At 50.7% G+C, this 22,403-nt stretch overlaps 1 protein-coding gene across 1 annotated transcript in view; it reads right to left on the bottom strand.

Moving 5' to 3' along the window:
- Nucleotides 1-22,403, bottom strand: part of CUX2 (cut like homeobox 2) — a 277,314-nt gene that overhangs the window by 19,128 nt on the left and 235,783 nt on the right. The window contains exons 5-15 of the mRNA XM_040250610.1: nucleotides 20,559-20,693; nucleotides 17,414-17,537; nucleotides 14,935-15,011; nucleotides 13,997-14,063; nucleotides 12,467-12,515; nucleotides 8,661-8,765; nucleotides 2,811-3,002; nucleotides 2,652-2,710; nucleotides 1,900-1,948; nucleotides 1,707-1,806; nucleotides 4-678 (exon numbers count right to left, since the gene is read on the bottom strand). Coding sequence (XP_040106544.1) covers nucleotides 4-678; nucleotides 1,707-1,806; nucleotides 1,900-1,948; nucleotides 2,652-2,710; nucleotides 2,811-3,002; nucleotides 8,661-8,765; nucleotides 12,467-12,515; nucleotides 13,997-14,063; nucleotides 14,935-15,011; nucleotides 17,414-17,537; nucleotides 20,559-20,693 — 1,632 coding nt within the window. The remainder of the gene's footprint in view (nucleotides 1-3; nucleotides 679-1,706; nucleotides 1,807-1,899; nucleotides 1,949-2,651; nucleotides 2,711-2,810; nucleotides 3,003-8,660; nucleotides 8,766-12,466; nucleotides 12,516-13,996; nucleotides 14,064-14,934; nucleotides 15,012-17,413; nucleotides 17,538-20,558; nucleotides 20,694-22,403) is intronic.

The raw sequence follows: 22,403 nt of genomic DNA, 5'->3' as shown, positions 1-22,403 counted from the left end.
CACCTCGCTGCCGCACCTGGATGGTCCTCAGGGCCAGCACGTTCTGCTCATCCGACAGGAAGTGCTTCATCTTGATGAAGGGCTCCTTGCCCTTCACCGTGAGCTTGCGCCAGGGCTTGGGCCGGGCCAGGATCTCGCTGACTGAGCCCTGGGACAGCCCCAGCACGTAGTGGCCGAACACCCGCTGCCCGATGTTGTGTTTGAGCAGCTGCTCCTTCACCTGGAAGGCAATCTCCGCCGTGTCCAGCTGCTCCTCCTCTGCTCCAGCCCCTGCCGTGGCCACGCTGCCCCCGGCCCCCTCTGCTGGCTCAGGACCCCCGGGCGGCTCAGGGCCAGGGGCTGGGGTAGCAGGGGCCGTGGGGGGCTTGGCGCCATAGAAGGCTGGGGGGAACACTAGCAGGCCTCCCGCTTCCCCCTTGAAGGCAGTCGGGGCCATCATGTGCTTGGACAGCAGCGTGTCCCCTGTCAGTCTCTCCGCTGAGGCCAGGCTGGGGAAGGGGGACAGTGAGAAAGTCCGAGGGCCATCGGGGCCCAGGCTGGGGCCCAGCAAGGGCTGCCCTGGGCTGGGGGACAGGGGGTCTTCGGGCCCTGGTGGTGGTGGGAGCTGTGGAGGGGACGGGTAGGACTGCTCCGTGCCCAGAGAGTCCTTGATGGAATCATCCTCCGAAGGGTCCTCCTCTAGAACACCGAGACAGACAGACAGACAGAGGAAGAGAGGAGAGACAGACAGAAAGACAGAGAAGTAGATAGTGATGGGAAGAGAGACACAGAGAAACAGAGATAGGGAGACAGACAGATGGAGAGAAACAACATGGGAGAAGACAGAGATAGGCAGAGACAGAGTGAAAGGCAAAGCGACAGAGGTTCAGAGAGAGAGAGGGAGGCAGAGAGACACACAAAAAGGGAGAGATTTGGAAGGAGAGGAAGCGGACAGAGGGCGGGGGGGAGGGGAGAAGTGCTATAGGCGTCCGACAGCGTGAGCGACACCGGTGTTTCTGCCGCACACGCCCCGCCCCCTTCCCTAGTCCCCGTTCTGCAAGGCCTGGGCCAGATTCCAGTTCTGGGGTGACCCTCCCACCGCCAAGCGCATGAACCACGCACCTGTTACGGGCCCAGCGCTTTGCCCGGGAGGGTTGATTCCCATCCCAGAGCAGGACAGCCCACTTCCTAAGTGCTTGCCCCGTGCGGCTTGTCTATGTGTTTGCATCTACCCTCACAGCACCTACTAGGGCCGGTATCTGCCCATTTCACAGAGGAGGAAATGGAGACAGCACATACATGTGGCTGAGCCACATGGCTGAAAGGTCATGAGGCCACTGTGTGGGGAGAAGGGGCGATCTGGGGGAGACAGGCCTTTCCCAGCAGTCTGCAGTAAGGGTTGGTGTGAACGCCCTGTGACCTCTCCCTGCTGCTCACGAAGGCTGGGGCATGAGGGATTCCTCTGGGGACCTTGGGAGGGCCTGAGTGAGCTGGCTGTCTCCATGTGTCCCACCTTAGGGGACAGTCGCCCGCTGGCTTAGCCATGGACGGCCACCAGCTCAGCCCCAGGCACGCAGCAGGCGCTCAATCAACATGCCTGCCTTTTACCCATCATCTTGCTGCCCTTTGTGTTAAAGGCAGTGGTCTGAGGGCGTGGAGGAGGCCGGAGACCCACGGGCAGCTCCCACCCCAGCCCCTTAGCCCCAAGAGCATCCTGCTTCCCCTACCAGGGCTGGCCAAAAGACCAGGCTTTTCCAGGAGGAATTTCTGCGCAGGGAAGAAGGCCTCCTTTGCCAGGAGCAGTGAGTCTTCGGGCTTGGCCATGCCCTGAGGAGACAAGAAGCAGGGCTGAGAGGGCATGGCTGGCGCAGAGCTCTTGAGGGCAGCCTGCCCGGTAGGGACGGTGGTGGGGACTCTCACCTGGGGGAGGCTGCAGGTGTTGGAGGCCAGTTTCATGGCTTTCAGGATGCTGCCAGAGAAAGTACAGACAGAGCATGAGGCCAGCCAGGTCCTCAGGCCGGGGCGAGGCCTCGTGAGAGGCACGCCACCTGCTCCTCTTCCCGGAGAGCACCCATCCCACCCCTGGGTCTCACACAGCATGGGACTCAGTGGACAACAGGCCCGAAGCAGCGGCTTGTGAAATGGTCTACTCCCCCTGGAGGGGTGCAGCCTGAGCTGGTCTGATTAAGGCATCACCCCCTGCCCCACAGTGGCTCAGCTGGTAAAGAATCTGCCTGCAATGCAGGAGACCCGGGTTCTATCCCTGGGTCGGGAAGATCCCCTGGAGAAGGAGATGGCAACCCACTCCAGTATTCTTGCTTGGAGAATCCCATGGACAGAGGAGCCTGGTGGGCTATGTAGTCCATGGGGTTTCGAAGAGTTGGACACAACTGTGCAACTAACTTCCACTTTCACTCCTCCCCCTGCTCCACCTCCGCCCTGCAATAGCAACAACAAGGCTGTTTCCCCACAGGCAGCTCTTGATGACCACGGACTGGGCATGATAGCCAGGGTGCCAGTGGACAGGAGACAGGGTACCACAAAGCGGGATCTGGTGGAAGGGAGGAAGCTGATGAGCTCTGCTGAGGGCCCCTGGCAATCTTCCCAGGCAGCCTCCTGCCAGGGAAGAGGGCCTGGCAGTGTCGGCGGGGGGGGCCCACCCAACACAATACCTCAGCTCTGTTTTAATTTCTTCATAGTCAGACTGCGCCTGGAGCTTCTCTTCTAGCTTCTAGAAGATCAAACAAAGATGGGGGAGGCTGGTCCATGTCCTTCTGCTGGGGGATGCCCTCCCTGTCTCCCGCCTGCCCGCCTCCTCCCGCGAGACCTACCTCGATGGCCTCAGACTTGGCGGTGAGCTGCCGCTCCAGGTCTGCAATCTGGTGGGCGGAGGTCTCCTCCAGCTCCTGCAGGGAGCTCTGGAGACGCTGCACATCCCTCAGCAGCCGCAGGATCTCCCGGTCCTTGGAGGCCAGGGCAGCCTCCAGCCGAGGGCCCGAGCACAGCGTGAAGTTCACCTTATCCTGGGCACAAAGAGGGGCTTGGAGGGGCCAGGAGGGGTGGGGCAGGGGGCTGCAGGACTGCTGTGCTCCCCCAGAGTGATTCAGTCCCCCCCACCCCAAATCAGGCCCTTCCCACTTCTGAGCCTTTGCCTAGCTGGTCCCACATGCCTGTATGTCTGTCCCTCTCTTCTTGAAATGAAATTAGGAGGAAGAAGTACTGCTCAGAGGACGGGGTTTGGAGGAAGGTATGTCTAAGCAGCAATGAAGTTCAAGAACAAGTTAGTGATTTGGAAGACTGCTTGGCAGCATCTATTGAACATCCATCAAGGTGCTGCATTCAGTATGTCAGCTAGTCTGGAAGACCCAGCAGTGGCCACAGGACTGGAAAAGGTCAACCCTCATCCCAATTCCCAAGAAGGGTAGCACTAAAGAATGTGCTAACCACTGGACAACTGCACGCATCTCCCATGCTAGAAGGTCACGCTTAAAATCTTGCATGCTAGGATTCAGCATTATGCAAACCAAGAACTTCCAGATGTCCAAGCTGGAAGGAAGGGGAACCAGAGATCAAATTGCCAACATACGCTGGATCACAGAGAAAGCTAGGGCGTTCCAGAGAAACATCCAACTCTGCTTCATCAACTATGCCAAAGCCGTTGACTGTGTGGCTCATAATAAAATGTGGAAAGCTCTTAAAGAGATGAGAATACCAGATTACCTTATCTGTCTCCTGAGAAACCTGTATGTGGGTCAAGAAGCAACAAGTAGAACCCTGTATGGAACAACTGATTGGTTCAAGATCAAGAAAGGAGTACGACAGGGCTATCTGCTGTCACCCTGTTTGTTTAATCTATATGCTGAGCAGATCACGAGAAATGTTAGGCTGGATGAGTTACAAGCTAGAATCCAGATAGATGGGAGAAACATCAACAACCTCATATATGCAGATGATACCACTCTAATGACAGAAAGCAAAGAGGAACTAAGCCTCTTGTTGAGGGTGAAGGAGGAGAGAGAAGAGCTGGCTTAAAACTGAATATTAAAAAAACTAAGATCATGGCATCTGGCCCCATTACTTCATGGCAAATAGAAGGGGAAAGGGTGCAAATAGTGACAGATTTTCTTTTCTTGAGCTCTAAAATCACTGTGGTGGTGACTGCAGCCATGCAATCAGAAGACGTTTGCTTCTTGGCAGGAAAGCTATGACAAACCTAGACAGTGTGTTGAAAACCAGAGACATCACTCCGCCGACAAAGGTCCGTATAGTGAAGGCTATGATCCTCCCAGTGGGCACGTACAGTTGTGATAGGTGGACCATAAAGAAGGCAGAGCACCGAGAGAGAACTGATGCCTTCGAACTGTGGTGCTGGAGAAGACTCCTGAGAGTTCCCTGGACTGCAAGGAGATCAAACCAGTCAATCTTAAGGGAAATCACCCCTGAATACTCATTGGAAGGACTGATGCTGAAGCTGAAACTCCAGTATTTTGGTCATCTGAAGCAAACAGCTGACTCACTGAAAAAGCCCCTGGTGCTGGGAAAGATTGAGGACAGGAGAAGAGGGCGTCAGAGGATGAGACAGCTGGATGGCATTACTGAAGCAATGGACATGAACTTGGGCAAACTTAGGGAGACGGCGAGGGACAGGGAGGCCGGGCATGCTGCAGCACAAGGGGTCGCAAAGAGTCAGACACGATGGGGCAACCAACAACAACCAAGCTACTACAGGTGAACATATGGTGCCCTAAGTCCCGGCGCTTTCAGTCACTGGAACACATGCAGGAGAAACGCAGGGACTTGTGCACCAAGCCAGCGGACACGCGTGTTCACAGCAGCCTTCTCTGCAACAGCACCAAACTGGAAACCCCCAGAAAATGGACGGACAGGTTGTGGAATACTCAGACAATGGAACACTCGACAGCAACAGAAATGAATAATCTACGCGACTTGTAACACAGCATGGATAACTCTCCCAGCTACAACATGGACCCAAAGAAGCCAGATACCGAAGTGTGTGTGTGATTCTATTAAGGTCAGGTATCAACACCCATCATTTAAAAGTGGCCATCTCAATTTCTAAATACACAGAGCTTTTAAAAAGTCTCTGATATTAATTTCTCATTTTGCTATCCATTTCTCATTTAAATGCTTTCTTCTCTGCCATCACCCTCTGTGTTTTTTCAGTCTTTTAATTTTACTGAGGCTTTCAATGGCTAAGTCAAAGATCTCTCTTGATAAATGTCACATTGCACTTGAAAATATGAGGGTTATTTTCAAATACCTTTTGATATTGATTTCTAACATAATGCCACAGTGATAAGAGAACAGACTCTGTATGATTTCAATACCTTTAGATGATGAAATTTTTGCACTTTATGTCCCTGGATATTTTCCTGTGTCTCTTGGTTTATAGTCTACAGGAACTTGAATTTGTATCCTGCTGTTGTGTGAAAACTGTATAATTCTTAAGTATGTTGTATTGGTTAATAGTGCTTTTCAGGTCTACTGTTTGCTTCCACTTTCCGCTTTCATTCTATCAATGTTTGAGAGTTTGATATTGAAACTCTAACTAAAAATCTTAATTCATCTACTTAAAAAAAAACTCATATATAGTGGAGCTATATGTAACTTTGTCTTGTATTTTCCAAGTCTCCTGTCAATGTTATCATACTATCATAATTTAAAAATTAAAAAAGAAAGAAGATTTCCGAAGGAAAAAAAATATCAGGTTTCAAAACAGGCAAAACCCATGTGTGCTGTCTGGAGAGGAGCTCCCCCGGGGAAGGGGCACCTGGATGGGGGCACAAGGGAGGCTTCCAGGTGCTGAAATGTTTTACTTGTTGATCTGGATGCTGGTTAAAGGGTGTGTTAAAATTTGAAAAATTCCAAATGCTGTATACACTTATGCACATTTTCCCTTGTGGATGTTATACTTCAATAAAACATTTGTTAAAAAGGAATAAAAAACAGAAGTAGTCACTTGGATGAGGAATTGGTAGTGATAGGGTGTTCCTGGCCGTAGAACAGCACAGACAAAAGTTTGGGTTTCTAAATTAGGCCCAGGTCCCACCCCAGGGGGGGACGTTCCCAGGGGAACCACAGGATTAGACCTGAGAGCTTGCACCCACGAGTCACATTAGGGTGGTTCCTTCCTCACCCTAATCTGCCACCAGCACCAAGCCCCATGGCCTCTCTGCTGCTGTTGCCAAGTCACTTCAGTTGTGTCCGACTCTGTGCGACCCCAGAGACAGCAGCCCACCAGGCTCCCCCGTCCCTGGGATTCTCCAGGCAAGAACACTGGAGTGGGTTGCCATTTCCTTCTCCAATGCATGAAAGTGAAAAGTGAAAGGGAAGTCGCTCAGTCATGTCCAACTCCTAGAGACCCCATGGACTGCAGCCTACCAGGCTCCTCTGTCCATGGGATTTTCCAGGCAAGAGCACTGGAGTCGGTTGCCATTGCCTTCTCCCATGGCCTCTCCAGGTTTTAAGAAATGGCCATGGATGAAGATAAAGAGGTTTCTGTTTGAGAGGACCTGAAGTCAGGCTGTCCTTGAGCTCAGTTACAAATGAATCTAAGCAGCATTACAAAGGAGGAAAAAAAAAAAACAACCGACCACTACCAACCCCAGCTATTCTTCCATGGAGATAAATGCCAATTAAAACAGGAAGCGGATGCCATTAACACATTAAATTAATTAGCATTGAGCGCCACTGTTGTGCTCAGAAAAGCTCACCCCCCCAAACCAGCAAAGTTTCCCGTGGTTGATTAGCACAGGCATTTGCTGGGTTCCACGGGGGTTAATTAAGAACCATTGGCAAATTCTCTATGAGGCGTCCTCATGAGCTTTCTCTCGCTCTCAGTCTCTCTGGAGTTCACTCTCTGGGTCGTGCAGACATCAAGCATGCTGATAACACACACACTGCCTCCTGGGACACGGGTACAGGCGGACACACCTATGGACACAGCACGCACTGACACGTGCCGGCGGGGGCGCTCACGTGGACAAGCACACACACCCGGAAATATGCAGGGGACACATCGTCATCACACACAGAGACATGTGTGTGCTCAGACGCCACATGCTCTCATGGGCAGAAATACCCTGGACATTCCCCAAACACACTACTAATAACATCGCATGAACTAGTTACTGAGCATAGATGATAAACCAAATGCCATGTAATCCTCTCAAAACCCTACAAAGCAGATCTTATTTGTACGGATGAGGAAACTCAGCAGTCAGATTAAAGATAGTTATTTGCCCAGAGGTCACAGACACACACACACATACACAGTAACACTTGTTCAGACAGACTCATTCAAATACCTAAATAGAAAGATACAGACACACAGGTCTGTGTATCAGGGTGTCAGGTGAAATGAAAATTCTGTGGCCTCTTCAGGATCATGGATGGAGACTGCAAATCACCCTGGAGCAGATCTGTTTTTATGGAAGCAATCATGAATTACATGAGCTGGACCATAAAGAAGGCTGAATGCCGAAGAATTGATGCTTTTGAAACGTGGTGCTGGAGAAGACTCTCGAAAGTTCCTTGGACTGCAGGGAGATCAAACCAGTCAATCCTAAAGGAAATCAACCCTGAATACTCATTGGAAGGATTGATGCTGAAGCTCCAATACTTTGGCCACTGATGTGAAGAGCCAACTCATTGGAAAAGTCCCTGATGCTGGGAAGGATTGAGGGAGGAGGAGAAGGGGGCTACAGAGGATGAGATGGTTGGATGGCATCACCGATTCTGTGGACATGAACCTGGGAAAACTCTGGGAGATGGTGAGGGACAGGGAAGTCTGGTGTGCTGCAGTCCATGGGGTCACAAAGAATCAGACACAATTTGGTGATTCAACAACATTAACAACATGAATCTTATTCCTTGATAAGCAGGAATCTGGAAAGAAGGAGGACCAATTTGCATAAAGAAGTCAGGCTTTCTGAGAGAGGAACAATGAAGATTCTTATTATATGACAGAAGGGTAGGTCAGGGTGGTGTTGATTAAAATCCCTTGGCAGGAAATGTCCCCAGGACGTTAAAGGGGCACCAACTTAAGAGGAATGAGAAAGATGCCCTAACTGGCTTAACATAGGAATCTCAAGGTTGATGACAATAGACTGATTCTTTGTAACATGCGGCTGGTTGGGAGACCTTGTCAGAATCACCCTGATATGAGTGTCCACCTCACATCTTGGTATGTGGCCCCACACATCCACGAAGCCGGTTGAGACCGGGTGGCGGCGGAGGCGGGGGGGTCAACAGCGACACCTGGTGGCGGCCATCTAAACTGCACTGCTGCTCTACTGATCAAACTCCTACCATGCTCCAGCTGGGCCTCTGGCATAAGAATGATCCTCTCTGACCTGACTAAACTCCAAAGTAGATGGACCCAAGCTATACAAAGCTTGAGCTTGAAAAAAAGAGCTGTGGCTGTGATTGACCCTCAGCAGGCGAAGCAAGTCATAGCATTGATAATTATATTTAACTACACACTGACTTTGGTAATAAAGATGTTATGCCCACTGTATGCAACAAACAGGCCCAGACCCATTCATGTGCACAATTTCATGAAGATGCACACAGTCCACCCACAAAATGTCACCCACATATTCCAACCCACAAACACGGCCTTTCCCAACTTCTCCCTTTGGCTCTGCCACCATCCTTACCCCACTGGGTCCCTGAGGAGAGCAGCAGGCCAGGCGGATGGAGCTGTTGACGGAGGCGAGTTGTTCCCGAAGACTTTCCACCTCCCGCTGGGCAGCCTCAGCTCGCTGGGGAGGAAATTGGGGCAGGTGTGGTTAAGAGGTGAGGGGGGCCGCACTGGATCCCACCCTGGCCCTCCACTGCTCTCCTGCACCTGGGGACAGCTGGGAAGGCAGGTCTGAGGACCTGGGGTCCTACTTTCTGAGTCCTGGGCCTCTGAGTTGGCTCTGGGTTCCCCTGCTGTGTTTGGGACTCCAGGTGGAGCTAAAACGTTCCCACTTCACTAGGGCAGGAAGGGAGGTACAGTCTTGATGAGCTGGCAAGTTTTCGCATGTTCCCAGGCCACTTCTGTCTGCCAAGTAAACTTCAGGCTAGGCTAGTCAAAAGGCCAGAGCTTGTCCCCAGTTCCTGTGCCATACGTTGTCTGCAGAAGTTGGCTCCAAAGCCCACAAGCTGTTGCAGGTCCCTGGGCAAGTTACTTCCCCTCTCTGGGTCTCAGTTTTCCTTCTGTGAAATAGAGGGCATGAAATACAGCTACTGTGGAGGAGCATTGAAATTCATCTAAAAATCAGTATGCCACAGCTGACTAAACTGAATCTTAACTCTTCAAAAATTTATAAGAAAAAAGCCTGGAAGGAAGCTTTCAAATGTTAACAATGTGGACTTGTGGCCTGGAAAGACATCTATACTTTGTCTCTTTCTGGTTGTGTGACCTTGGGTGAGAAATTTCGTATCCTTGGCCTCAGTTTCCCTGTCTGCAAAATGGGGATGATAAGAGCAACTGCCTCATAAGTCTGTTCTGCAAGTAAGTGATGTGGTAAAATACGATTCATTAGGTATGGCACCTTGATGCCTGACACATACAAATATGTCAGTAACTGGATTCCTTTACTAACAACAACAAGGTGGATGGGATCTTGAAGTGCTATTAAAATGAAAAGAGCTACAGCTGTGTTTTGACTCCCAGCTGGTGACGCAGGTCAAGTGATTAAGTTTAACTTATACACTGATCGCAACAATCAGTATGCTGTGCCCACTATATGTGCAGAGACTCACACACATTTATGCACACGTTTTGTTGATTTATCTTTAAAATGATTTGTTTATTTATGGTATCCTGCCTTGTTTCAAAAATAGTTCGAGTTAAGAGTTAGCTTTGTTTGGGGAAAGGATTTGGGTGTGTGTGGGGTCGTAGAGAAAACATTTTTATGTTTCCACATAGTTAGGGCTTTCTGAGTAAATGGGACTGAGACCTGAGATCTGGGCTAAAAGACAAGCCTTGTAAATATCAATACATGACGGATCAGCTAGTGAGAACGCCAAAGATTCACCTCCTGGGAGATGCCTGTTGACATTTCAAGGAGGCAAGAGACCCAGACCATGAAGACATCCTCTGGGTTGTAAAGATGAATTTAAAGTTACTAGTCTTATCTTCCCCCGGAGAGAAGTATTTACATTCCAAATGCTAGAAACCCAGGATACTTGCCCTTCTGTTCATCAAGATACTTGAGAGCAGATTTCTCTCCCTTTCTCAGAAGGTCCCTCTCCTATACAACCACCCAGATTCATATTTAGGGGGGTTCCTTGCCTACAGCACAAACCCCGGTACCTGCAGGATATCTGGTTCTTGACTCATCACCCCAGGGGAACAGCTGGGGAAAACTGGCATGGTTTTTACTATGCAAGTAATAATGACCTGTTCCAGAATCCTCTTGCTCACATTTAAGATAGTATTAATAAATACAGATATTAAAGACTAACACGGTGACGTGCCCTTTTTTCTCAATACTCTATAATGAGCAGGTTTTGTTTTATACTCAAAAAAAGAAACATTATCAAAAATGCTTCCTATTCAGACTGCTCTAAGGTCTCTCTTCTTAAGCCTGTTTGGCAGAAATCCAAAAGTTTGATGCCACATGGTGCTGGTGAGGCTATGAGAAAACAGCCTCTCTCATCTTGCTGAAGGGGGTGTAAACTGGTGAACCCATGGAAGGCAGTTTGGCCACATCTGCCAAACTATAAGCACCTGGCTCTTCCACCCAACAGCTCCACTTCTAGGTACTTGCCCTGTGTAGTGGCTTGGGTATGTATGCAATGACATCTGTACAAGGTTATTCCCTGCAGTATTAAGGATGATGGTTAAAATACTGGAAATACCACCAAAAGGGTATGAGTTAGATCAGAGGTCGGCAAAATGCAGCCTGCTGCCTGTTTATGTAAATAAAGTTTTATTGGAACACAGCCACACCCATTCACTTCCACATTGTCTATGCTGTCACTCTACCATGGCAAAGTTTTGAATAGTTTTGACAGCGACTTGCAAGGCTGAAATATACTCTCAGGTCCTTTACAGAAAGTTTGCCTTCCCCTGGGTTAGTTGATGACGTGTTCGTGTAGTATAAAATGACGCAGCTGTGAAACAGGAGGAACTGCCTTATACACGGATCCAAAACGAGCTCTAAGATACATACACAGCAAAGGCAAGGTTCCAAAGGGTGCACCTGGTAACTATTGTTTCTGTTTAAAAAGGGGTAAAAGTAGATATTCATGGGCTTGTGAATGCCTCTCTGGGAGGAGACCCCAGACATGGTAACGGAGGCTGCTGAGGGGAGGGGGTCTGGGGGTGAGTTCAGGGAGGGGAGATGGAGTTTCCAGGCTATGCCCTCATGGAGCTTTTTCAGTTTTGAACTAAGTAAATGGATTACCTACTTAAAAAATCAACCTAAAAAATGTTATTCTTTCCCAACTTTCCTCTAGGAGGGAGCACCCCATCCTTGGGCCCCCACAGACATGCATCTGAGCCTTTGCCTCCGCCGTGCCCTCTTCCATTCCTCGGGAGGGCAGCACCTGGGCTTTAGAACCCAGCTCAGGGTGCCCCTCCTAGGAGGCCTCCCTCCACCACCCCCAGGGAGATGACCACCTGCCCTGTCACACTGCTGACCCCTCCTGGCCACGGCTCTGGCTGCTTGTGTCGCAGGGCGCTGGGGAAGAGGTGTGGTGGGCCCGCGGGACTCCAGACTGAACCCGCATGGCCAGGTCCTCCTCCTTTCAAAGTCCCGCCCAACCCAGCCCCCCAGATGGCAACACATCTGAAGCCAGAGGGAGGCAGGATGTGGGAACCCCATTTATAAATGCAAAAACCGAGACTCAGAGAGGCTGAGGGACTTCCAGGGATCCGGGCTGGGATGAGGATGTGGGAGCTCCAGGGAAGGTTGGGGGCCACCCAGCGCTCAGCTGGTGGTCGAGTGAGGAGGCTGGCGGAGACCCCCAGGTCGGGACAGAGAGGGAGAAGCAGCCCCAGGCTGGCCCCTTGTCACTGCCCCTGGCTCTGCGGAACATGGCTCCTCACTTAGTCCGGCTGGGGGAGGCCCGTGTCCCAGCTTAGCCTGGGGATGGGCTTGGACCCCTGGTCCCTGCTCTGCCTTTCTCCCGCAGGGAGGGGCGCTCGCCTTGCTCTGCAGGCTGCTTCTTGGCCTTTGCCGGGGCTGCCCTGTGCCTGGAATCCATCCTCTGCAAGCTCCAGTTACTCATCAGGTCTCAGCTCAATGACCCTTTCTCTGGGATGTCTTCCCCGTCCCGAGTCTCACTGCTGCCTGCATCACCCCATTTCTGAGCGTTCTGTCTGTCTGGGAACTCAGGGGCTGGGTCTTCTGACATCTCCTACAGGATGTAGTTCAACGAATACTGACTGAACTCAGCTCCCTCCCCTCCGCCCAGCCCGGGATTCCCCCCACCCTGGGTCAGTGAGCCCCGGCAAACGTCTCCTCACCTGATTAGCTTTCTCCAGGTTGGTCATGATCAGGCCGACTTCATCTGCCCTGAGACAGAAAGATGAGGCCCTGAGGAAGGGATTCTGGCAGGTGCCAGGGCCCCTGCCCTTCCTGAAACTCCCCAGCCCCTGCCAACCCAAGGGTCTTGCGATGGAGGCTGTGAGGAGGCTGCCTTCCATCCTTCCTACTGAAGAGGTCAGGCTGTGGGGAAATGAAAACGGGGCCTTAGCACTGGGCCCCTTCCAGGCAGCCTGACCCCTCATCCCCCACGGGGGTCCACCCTCTGATGCTGTCACTGAACTACACCTCCAGCCTGTGGTTCTGTTGAGGCCTTCCTCAAGAGGACAGGGCTTGACCTTTATTTCTGTTTATTTAAGACTTTTTTTTTCATGTGGACCGTTTTTAAAGTCTTTGTTGAATTTGTCACAGCGCTGCTGCTGTTTTATGTTGTTGTTTTTTGACAGTGGGCCATGTGGAATCTTAGCTCCCTGACCAGGGATTGAACCCACAACCCTGCAATGAGAGGCGAAGTCTTAACCGCTGGACCGCCAGGGAAGTCCCCAGGTCCTGAGCTGTAAACCCAGCTGCAGTGTCCTGGGGGGCCTCCCTCAACTCCCCTCATTCACTTTGCTGCCTCCCCACACCTCTGGGTTGGCAGGGCCTAGAGGATCAGGACAGGCCTTATCCACCTCGGTTGCCCCCTCCGTGTAGCGTGGGGTAGGGGGTGGTCTGCGGGGAACATGTGGTGACTAAAAGTCCCACTCGTGATTCACGCATGTTCTGCTTCAGGCCTCTTTTTGGCACAAGCTTTCCCACTGCCCAGAGTACCTTTCCCAGCTTTCGTCACGTGCCCATCGCCTTCTCGTTTCTGAGGTCTCGCTCTGAATGTCATCTCCTCAGAGAAGTCCTCCCTGACTACCCTGGGTAACAGGACCCCCCTCTCCCCGTCATTCTCTCTTGCTGCTCTCCCGGTTTTTCCCTTCATCGCATTTACTATGTGCCCCCGACAGTGTCAGGCATACAGTAAGTGCTCAGCAGTGTCTGCACGTGAAAGAATTTATTCCTATACATCAGCTAGTATCTGTCTCTTCTCCTTGACTGAGGACACGGCCATGTTCTGATGTTTCCTCCAGGGACCCAGCACAGCAGCGGGTAAACAGTAGGTGCTAAATATTTGTGTTTGAGGATTAAGGGATATCTTAGAGCCCGAAGAAACGTTGAGTCCAGAATAACTGAAGATGACACTCGGCCCTGGGGGTTGGATTGTGAGGTTGGGGAGTGGGGACGGCGCCGGGAGGATGGGACAAGAAGCCTCTGGGCGGTCGAGTGGGCTGAGCTGGCAACCCAGAGTGTCCTTTATAGTCCGTGGTGCGTGGATGGCACCACGAACGAACGGCTGGTGAGCAGCTGTGTGCGAGTGTGGAACACAGGGTGTGGAATGAGTGCCTCAGGAAAGAATCAGAGGGAGGAGAGTCAGGAGGAGGAGGCAGGTCTGGGAGGGTCAGGGGGAGGGGCACACACTCACTTACTTGGATGCTGCCTCTTCGTCATATTTCCGCCGCAGCTCCAGCAGCTCCGTCTGCGTGGCCTTTAACGCTGAGAAAAATTAGAGAGCCAGGGTGAGGTCCTCCGTCCCCAGGGAGGTGGAACTCTCTCCCTTTCTGCAGAGCCCAGAAGGCGGAATGAGGCTTGGGGTAGTGAGCCAAGATTTTCCTCTCGGAACTGGCGACAGTTAGTGAGTTTCCTGCTCCCACAAGGGCTTCAAGCTGGTGAGAGGGCTGTGGAGTGGCCAGGGAACGGAGGGCAGATGCTATCGTTCTCAGGAAGTCCATGAAGCTCAGGGGACCCAGGTAAGTGGAGGGGGTGGCTGGTCCCAGAACCCGGGGTATGAGCCCCTAACACGTTGAGGTCCCTCCAGGACCTAGGTGGGGCCATCCTTCCATGAGCTCACCCACCCTGAGGTCCTGCCTGGAAGTGAGGGGGACAAGGATGAACAACAAAATCAATAGGTACATGCATGATAAATAAGGATTTCTCACAGAATTCCAGATTTCTGATTTCTTGAGGAGAGCGGAAGGGACTGGCCGTATTGGGCAGTGCCTGGCTGAGACTCAGCAGTGGCCGCCTCTTTAGATGAGGCCTGGGTTCTCCAGTTTGACCCAGACCCCTCGCCTCCTCCCTACTGCACTCTCTGATCCAGCTGGCCTGGGTGCTTGTCCAGCCCCAGTGGGCACTGCATTTGCCGCCCCTGATTTAATACTATCTCAAACCCTCTCTCCATAGTAGTATGACCCCTGGAATTGGAGCTCCAATCCCCGGGGGGTAATGCAGGTCTTTCCTCTCCCTTCCCAAACGCCTTTCTGGCCCTCTGAGTCTTTAGTGTCCTTGCCCCTCCTCTTCCCACTGGCCCTCCTGGACTGACGGGCTGGGGTGATGTGCGGGCAGGGGACACGTGCACGATACACACCTGAGTGTAGGACCTTGATCTTCTCCTCGGCTTCCCCCAGTCTGGCTGCCAAAGTGATCTGTACTTCTTGAAGGCCCCTGTGAAAACACCTGGCGTGTGGACCAGCCCCTCCGGGCTTCCTACGCCCTCACCCACTCCCTGTACTCTGCACCTGGGGCTTTTTAATGAGTCCTTAGACACGACACGCAGGCACCTGGCTGCCCTGCTCTTTTGCTGACAGTGTGGCCTCCATTAGAGCTGATGCCCAGTTAAGCTTCCAGTGACTCTGCCTCTCTGGCCCTCAGTTTCTTCATCTATAAAATGGGGTTTGTCGCAGTGAGAAGCCCAAGCACCACCGTGAAGAGTAGCCCCCACTCGCTGCAACCAGAGAAAGCCGGTGCAAAGCAACAAACATCCAACATGGCCAAAAATAAATAAATAATAAAAATGAGGTTTGTGCTGGAGTCTGCCTCAGTGGGTACTATAAGGCACGTTCAGCGTGGTGCCCGGCCCTCAGAATTCCCCCAGTACCACTGTTTACTGTTACTGTCCCCTGGAGAGGCAATTTTTTCCCTTTCTGTGGCAGGAGTTTGGGAAGCCCTGCCAGCCCACTGTGGCCTAACTCAGGTGTGAGGCAAGCATCTCAGCAGAGAAAGAAGACCTCTCACTGAGCTGGGGGAGGGATTATGCAAAGCCTGAGCCTTACCTTATTCTGGTTCAGTGACTCCAGGGAAGGGGCCTTGTTTACCCTGATCTTATCCTGCCCTCTCCTCTCCTTGCCATTCAAACACATCAGGCATGTTCCTGCCTCAGGACCTTTACACTGACTGTTCCTTGCCCCATATGCCTGCAAGACTCCCTCAACTCCTTAGGGCTTTGCTCACTCTATTCTATAGGAAACCAACCCTGAATATTCATCAGAAGGACTGATGTTGAAGCTGAAGCTCCAATACTTTTGCCACCTGATGCGATAGCTGATTCATTGGAAAAGACCCTGATGCTGGGAAAGACAGTGGGGAGAAGGGGGCAGCAGAGGGTGAGATGGTTGGATGGCACTGCCAAATCAATGTATGTGAATTTGAGCAAATTTTGCAAGATAGTGAAAGATAGAGAAGCCTGGTGTGCTGCGGTCCATGGGGTCGCAGAAAGTTGGATCTTCTCAGTGAGACTTCCTCTAACAGCTTCTCAGTGAGACTTCCTCTAACGCTCTATTGAACACTTCAGCCCGTCTTGTCTGCTCCCTCTTCTGTTTTTCTGTTGTCACAACCTTTCTCATCTAGTACACTACTTATTTATCTTTTTTGTGTCTTCCTCATGAGGAAGTAAAGTCCAGGAGGGCAGAGAGTTTTGTCCATTTTGTTCACAGCTGTTCCCGAGAACAGTGCCTGGCACACAGCAGGTGGTTCCATAAATATGGGGGATGTTCCCTAGAACAGTGCCTGGCACACAGCAGGTGGTTCCATAAATATGGGGGATGAAGAAATAAGTGAATAACAGAAAAGATATATGGAATGATCATCATGAAACTGTCCCAGAGAGGCCCTAAGAATGCATGTTTTATCAACACTGCACTAACTGTAAAGGCAAATGCTTACTGACATGTGCTGTGTGAACACTGAGCTAAGCATTCAGAGGGGCCATTTCACTTCATTCATTCTCAGGGCAGACTAGGAGTTGATATGGCCTGTGACAGTCAGTATTATATGTCCATTTGGCTGGGCTATAGTACCCAGTTATGCAGTCACACACTAATACAAGTATTGCTGTGAAGGGATTCTGTAGATGGAGTTAACATCTACAATCAGTTGATGTTAAGTAAAGGAAGCTATTTGCAATAACAGGGGTGGGCCTCATCTAGTCAGTTGAAGGTCTTAACATTTTTTTTTTTTTGATTAAAAATAATTTGGGCATGCTGCCCAGCATGTGGGATCTTAGATTTAGTTCCCCAACCAAGGATCAAAACTGTGCCCCATGCAGTTGAAGCTCAGAATCTTAACCACTGGACTGCCAGGGAAATCCCCCTTTAAAAATTTTTAAAATTATTGTTGTTGTTGTTGTTGTTGACAGTCTTAACAAAACTGAAGAAGAAATTCTGTCTCAAGATGGCAGCCAGCGCTGACTTCTACCTGACAGTTTCCAGCCTGCTGGCCAGCTCTACCAATTCAGACTTGCTAGCTTCAATCATGTGAGTTAGGTAGGTCCTGGAAAAACAACTCTTAATTAAAAAAAAAAATCCTACTGGTTCTGTTTCTCTGGGGAACCATGACTAACATACCACCATTAGCCCCATTTTTCAGATGGGGAAACTGCGGCTCAGTGAGGCGACGTGACCGGCCCAGGGCAGGTCACTGAGCTGCTGACACATGGTGTGAACCCAGGCTGGCGTCTTCATCTTCAGACTGCATCTGGATTCCCCACGGGCCCTGGCAGGGGTGACTTTCCAGGCCCCCTCTCCCAGACAGATGGAGCAGCATGGGCCCGCCCGTCCTTCCCAACTCACTTTTGTTTCTCTGCCTCATTTCTCTGCAGCAAAGTTTCTGTCAGGAGGGCTTTGCTGGGAATGCCTGGGAGGCGGCTCGCCTCGGTCAGCGTGGGCCCGGCTGGTGACGTCCCCTCTCTCTGCTCTGAAGGAAGAAGAAGAGGGAAAACTGCCCATTGCTGAGAGCGGCATGACGACCAGAGCCGCTTTCTGCAAACCAGCTCGATCAATGGTTCTGGGAGGAGAATCAATTACCCAAACAGCACTGGAGACAGCACAGCTGTCAGACCTGCTGTCACCATGGTTGGCTGGGTTGCAGCCTTGGCGAACACCTGCATAAGAGAGTCAGACTCCCATCGTGTGGGCCCTGGGCGGCACACCCAGAGGTTCCTTTGCCCTCTCAGACCTGTCCCTGCCTCCTTGGCCTTCTGTATGATTAAAAAAAATCATGGTAAAATACACATAAAAGTCACCATTTTAACCATTTTAAAATACACAATTTAGCGACATGTAGTATAGTCAAAAATACTGTGCAATCATTATCAGTAATTCCAGGACGCTGTCATCACCCCAAAATGAAACTTCTCCCCATTAAGCAGATACTCCTCACTCCCTTCCCCGGCTGACAATTTTCTGCTTTCTGTTGCTATGGATTTGTGTATTTTGGATGTCTCCTATCACTAGAATCATAGCCTATGTCCTTTTGTGACTTGATTCTTTCACTCAACATGTCTTCGAGCTTCATTCCTTTTTTATGGCCGGATAATATTCCATTTTATGGATATATCATATTTTGTTTTTTTTCCATTCATCCACTGCTGGGCACTGAGATTATTTCTATCATTTGGCTACTGTGAACAGTGCTTCTATAAACATTTGTGTACAAGTTTTGTCTGAGCACTTGTTTTCAGTTTTTTAGGGTATATCCTAGGAGTGGAATGGTGGGGTCACAGGGGAACTCCAGATTTAACCTACTGAGGACCTGCCACACTGCTTTCCCTTCCCCATGATTGATGGCACATACTCAGATGTTCAGTCATTACCCCTCACCTGCAGGTGCCCTGGGGCAGGGCCCACATCAGGTCCATCTTTGTGAATGCCATGGGGGCTCATTTGGAGATCAGTGTGTGCCTTTGGCACTAAATTCATGGAGAGAGACATGCCCAGGGGCCAGCTATCGAGGGTGAGTGGCTCAAGAGCCCCAAAATTTGGTCTCCCAACCACGGGTCCGCGTGACTCAGTTAAATTCTGTCCTGGTTATAAAGTTTCTATTGTGAGCCTGGCACAGGAGGGTGAGTGTAGAGCTGGGTGGTTTGTAGAGTGAGTCCCCTGAGAGGCTGGCAGAGAGGTCAGCTCATAAGACACACATAACACGTGTACACACATGGTCTGGGAATGTTCCAGATGTGGAGGCCACAGCAGTGAACAGAAAAGCAAGGTTTGACCATCATGATGCAGAATAATAAGGGTCCTCAAGAAGAAACACAGCCCAGGTCCAAGGTCAAGCTTTTTGTTCTGAATCCCTACTTGGCTACATGCTGCTTCTGTGACTCAAGTTTCCCCATCTGTAAAATGGGGCCAGTGAGCTGCTGTGTGAAAAGCACACCACACAGAGCAAATGCTCTCAAGAGGCAATTTCCACAACTTCTATTAATATTATTCTTATAGAAGGACGTTCAGACCGCAGAGGAAGCGGTGATGGCTTTGCTGGGGAACCTCAGGGGCTTCATAGAGGCATACATATGAGCAGGGGTTGAAGAACTGCCAAGTCCTGGCTTGTCAGGGTAGCTGGAAGGGTATTCCAGGTGCAGGACCAGAGCTGTCAAAATGCTGTTACTTTAGTCACTGTAAGTCTTCCCCAGAAGACCCTGCCTAGGGCCAGGCTTGCAGCAGGTGCTCACTAGGCAATGTGGGGGAGAAGGGTGAAGGGAGGATGTTGAGAAATGGGGGAGTGTGAACGTGGTTGTTTCCTGAAAAGTGACTCTGTGTCATGCTTCCGTTTGACGGGCCTCAGCCCATTTTTTCTTCACTACATGCCAAATCTGGCTCGCTACCTGTTTTGTCAATAAAGTTTTACTAGAATAAAGTCATGCCCCCAAATTAATATGTAGTAATTCACATATTATCTACAGCTGCTTTCACCCAGTGTTACGTAGTTGTGACAGAAACTGCATGACCTGCAACATCCAAGATAATTCCTTTCTAGCCCTTTTCAGAAAAAGCTTACAGACCTGAGGTAAACCCTATTCATTCATTCCTTAGACAAGAAGCCTTTAACTCGAATCTTCCCCAATTCTTTGCTTAATTTTTTTCCCAAAGACTTTTCACCAACTGACATACTATATATTTTGCTAATTTATTTGTTGACAATCAGTTCCTCCCTCTAGAAGGTCAACATGATGAGGGCAGAGATTTTTCTGTTTTATTTCTGGCTGGGTCCCTAGTGCCTACCACAGTGCCTGGCATGCAGGTCAATGAACACCCAAGACTGGGATGGTTACCAATGGCTTTCACCTGCTACTATTTGCTCTCCCTATGGAGACTTCCTACCTTACATCTTACCCTCCAGAGGTAATCACCATGCTGAATTTTGTTCATCATTCTCTTGCTTTTAAACATTTTATCACAACATATGTACACCTAGAGACTATATTACTTGTCTCATTTGGAGCTGAGACAGTGTTGGCTCCTACACCCTTCCCCCACCTCCTGGGCACAGACTACATTTCCCAGCCTCCTTTGCAGCAGAGTATAGCCACGTGACTGAGCTTTGGCCAATGGGATGTGGCCAAGGTGATGCTTGCCTCTCCGAGGTCTGGACCCCACAAATTTCAGTGTGATCCTCCACATTCTTTCTCTGCCTCTTGATCAGATGTCAAACATGCACTTGTGACTGTGGATGTTGAATGTTGACGACCACAACCTGGGTCCCTGAATGACTGTGTGGACCATCCCCTGAAAGTTCTCCTCTCTGCAAATACATTAAGCCTCTGAAATTTGGGGTCAGCCTGTTTCAGCAGAAGTGTACTTTAACCCATCCCACTTCTAAAATGATAAAGTTGAGTTCCCTGCCCCTCTTCCCCCCACAGGGGTGGCAGAGTTTGGCTGCCAAAGAGTCACAGCCCATTTGCTTTTTATGGACATTCTGTGAGAGCCTTATCAGTACCTTTGGTGCCGACGAGCTCAGCGTGTCTCTTCCACGAAGCGTGGAGCTCTCGCCGCGGGGGCCCACTGGGGTCGAAGCTGGGGGGCTGCAGTCTGTCGTCTGGGCTGCGTGCCACCTCAAACACAGGCACGGGGTCTGCACAGAGAAAGGACAGTGGTAGGGGGAGCTCTGCGGGCCAGGAAGCTTATGTGGGAGGAACCATCCATCGGAGTTGTCCGGAATCTCTCTGCTGGCTTATGGGAGCATTGTGCACTTTCTGCTTTATGAGGGAGCAGAGCTTCTCCAGGCACCTGCTCTGGAGAGCCTGTGCTGTTCCCATGGGTGTGGATGTCCTGCCCAGCTGAGAATAATAACAATTGTTACAATAACTGCATTCTGGTGATTCTAAATGCCATCGGTGGTGGCCATGAGATGGCGTCTTGCACACCTCCAACCAGAGGGAGCGTCACTTAGCAAGGACCCCAGCAGGCACGCTCTGAAATTCATCAGTACAAGTGCTTCCTTCTCAGGGAACTTCCCAGATAAGGCAGTGAGGATGGGGGCAGACCTGCTTGGGGGATAAGGAACTGCTCTGAGGACCAGGCCACGACCTCACTCAGGACTTCCTTCCTTAGGCTTTCTCCCAGTTCCCCACTTCTCCTCACCCTCTCCCTATTTTCCTTCACCCAAGGTTCCCTAATAGCATCCTTGCACATATAATCCTTGCAGTGCTTTTCAACGGATCTGGGCCAACACACCACCTTTTGTGAACACTTACGGTTGATTAAATGATTTTTTTTCCTGGGGACCAAATATAAAGCTGGATATAAGATATCTCCAAATGTCCCAACAGCAAAAAAAAAATTGAGGACTGCAGGTCTTTCCACCTGGAATTCTGTCCCTATTGCTGGCAGCTAGCAAGCACTTCCTCTTCCTTCAGATCTAGAATCCAACCACCTCTTCTTTCAGCAGCTCTCCACTTGGGGCAGGTGGTTGGTGGAGCATCTTCCAGGTTACAAAGCCAGTCCTTGGGAACCAATCCCATGACGCACCAGCATCCCCTGGAGGATGGCTTAGATCTAACTTGTTTTCACAGATGAGGAAACTAAGGCTCAGAGAAGCAGCGATTTGCTGAAGCGTGGAGGAGAGACTCAAGTCTGGGTCTCTTTCTCTAATGCCATAAAAACTTCCTGTCCCGGTGCTCTGGATATTTCAACCCCAATAGCCAGGTGTAGGAAGGGGCTTCCCTGGTGGCTCAGGGGTAAAGAACATGACTGCTAAGGCAGGAGACGTGGGTTCAATCCCTGGGCTGAGAAAATCCCCTGGAGAAGGAAGTGGCAACCCACTCCAATACTCTTGCCTGGAAAATCCCATGGAGAGTGTAGCCTGGCATGCTAGAGACCATGAGGTCACAAAAGGGTCGGACACAGCTTATTGACTAAACAACAACAACAGCCACGCGTAGGTAGGTATTCATGGGGCCCCAAGAAAGCCGGGGCCTCTTCACTTCAGGCCGAGGGGCCTGGTCTGTTCCACAAGTTTTTCTAATGCCCAAGAGCCCTCTCTCTTTCTGGTTCCTCCTCTGGGATCTCCCACTAGCATCTGCTTGGCTGCTACTCTCTGCTGGTGTGGACCCTGGAGTCAGACATCCCTGGCCCAAATCTAATCCACACTTGCTTCTCAGGATTGCTGTGTGACCTTGGTAAGTGGCGCTGCCTCTCTGTGCCTCACCACAAAAACACCAACCTCATGAGCCTGTGATGAAGATTCATGTAAAGTCGTCAACATGGTGCCTGGCCCTTGGTCAGCTCAGAACACATGGAAGCCCTTGCTATTTTCCCTGCCCTTCTGAGTGCCAACAATACT

Source organism: Oryx dammah, unplaced genomic scaffold (assembly GCF_014754425.2).
Source record: "Oryx dammah isolate SB20612 unplaced genomic scaffold, SCBI_Odam_1.1 HiC_scaffold_12, whole genome shotgun sequence".
Lineage (NCBI taxonomy): Eukaryota > Metazoa > Chordata > Mammalia > Artiodactyla > Bovidae > Oryx > Oryx dammah.
Note: the sequence above shows the minus strand (reverse complement) of the source record. Positions and strands in the feature narration are given on the sequence as shown.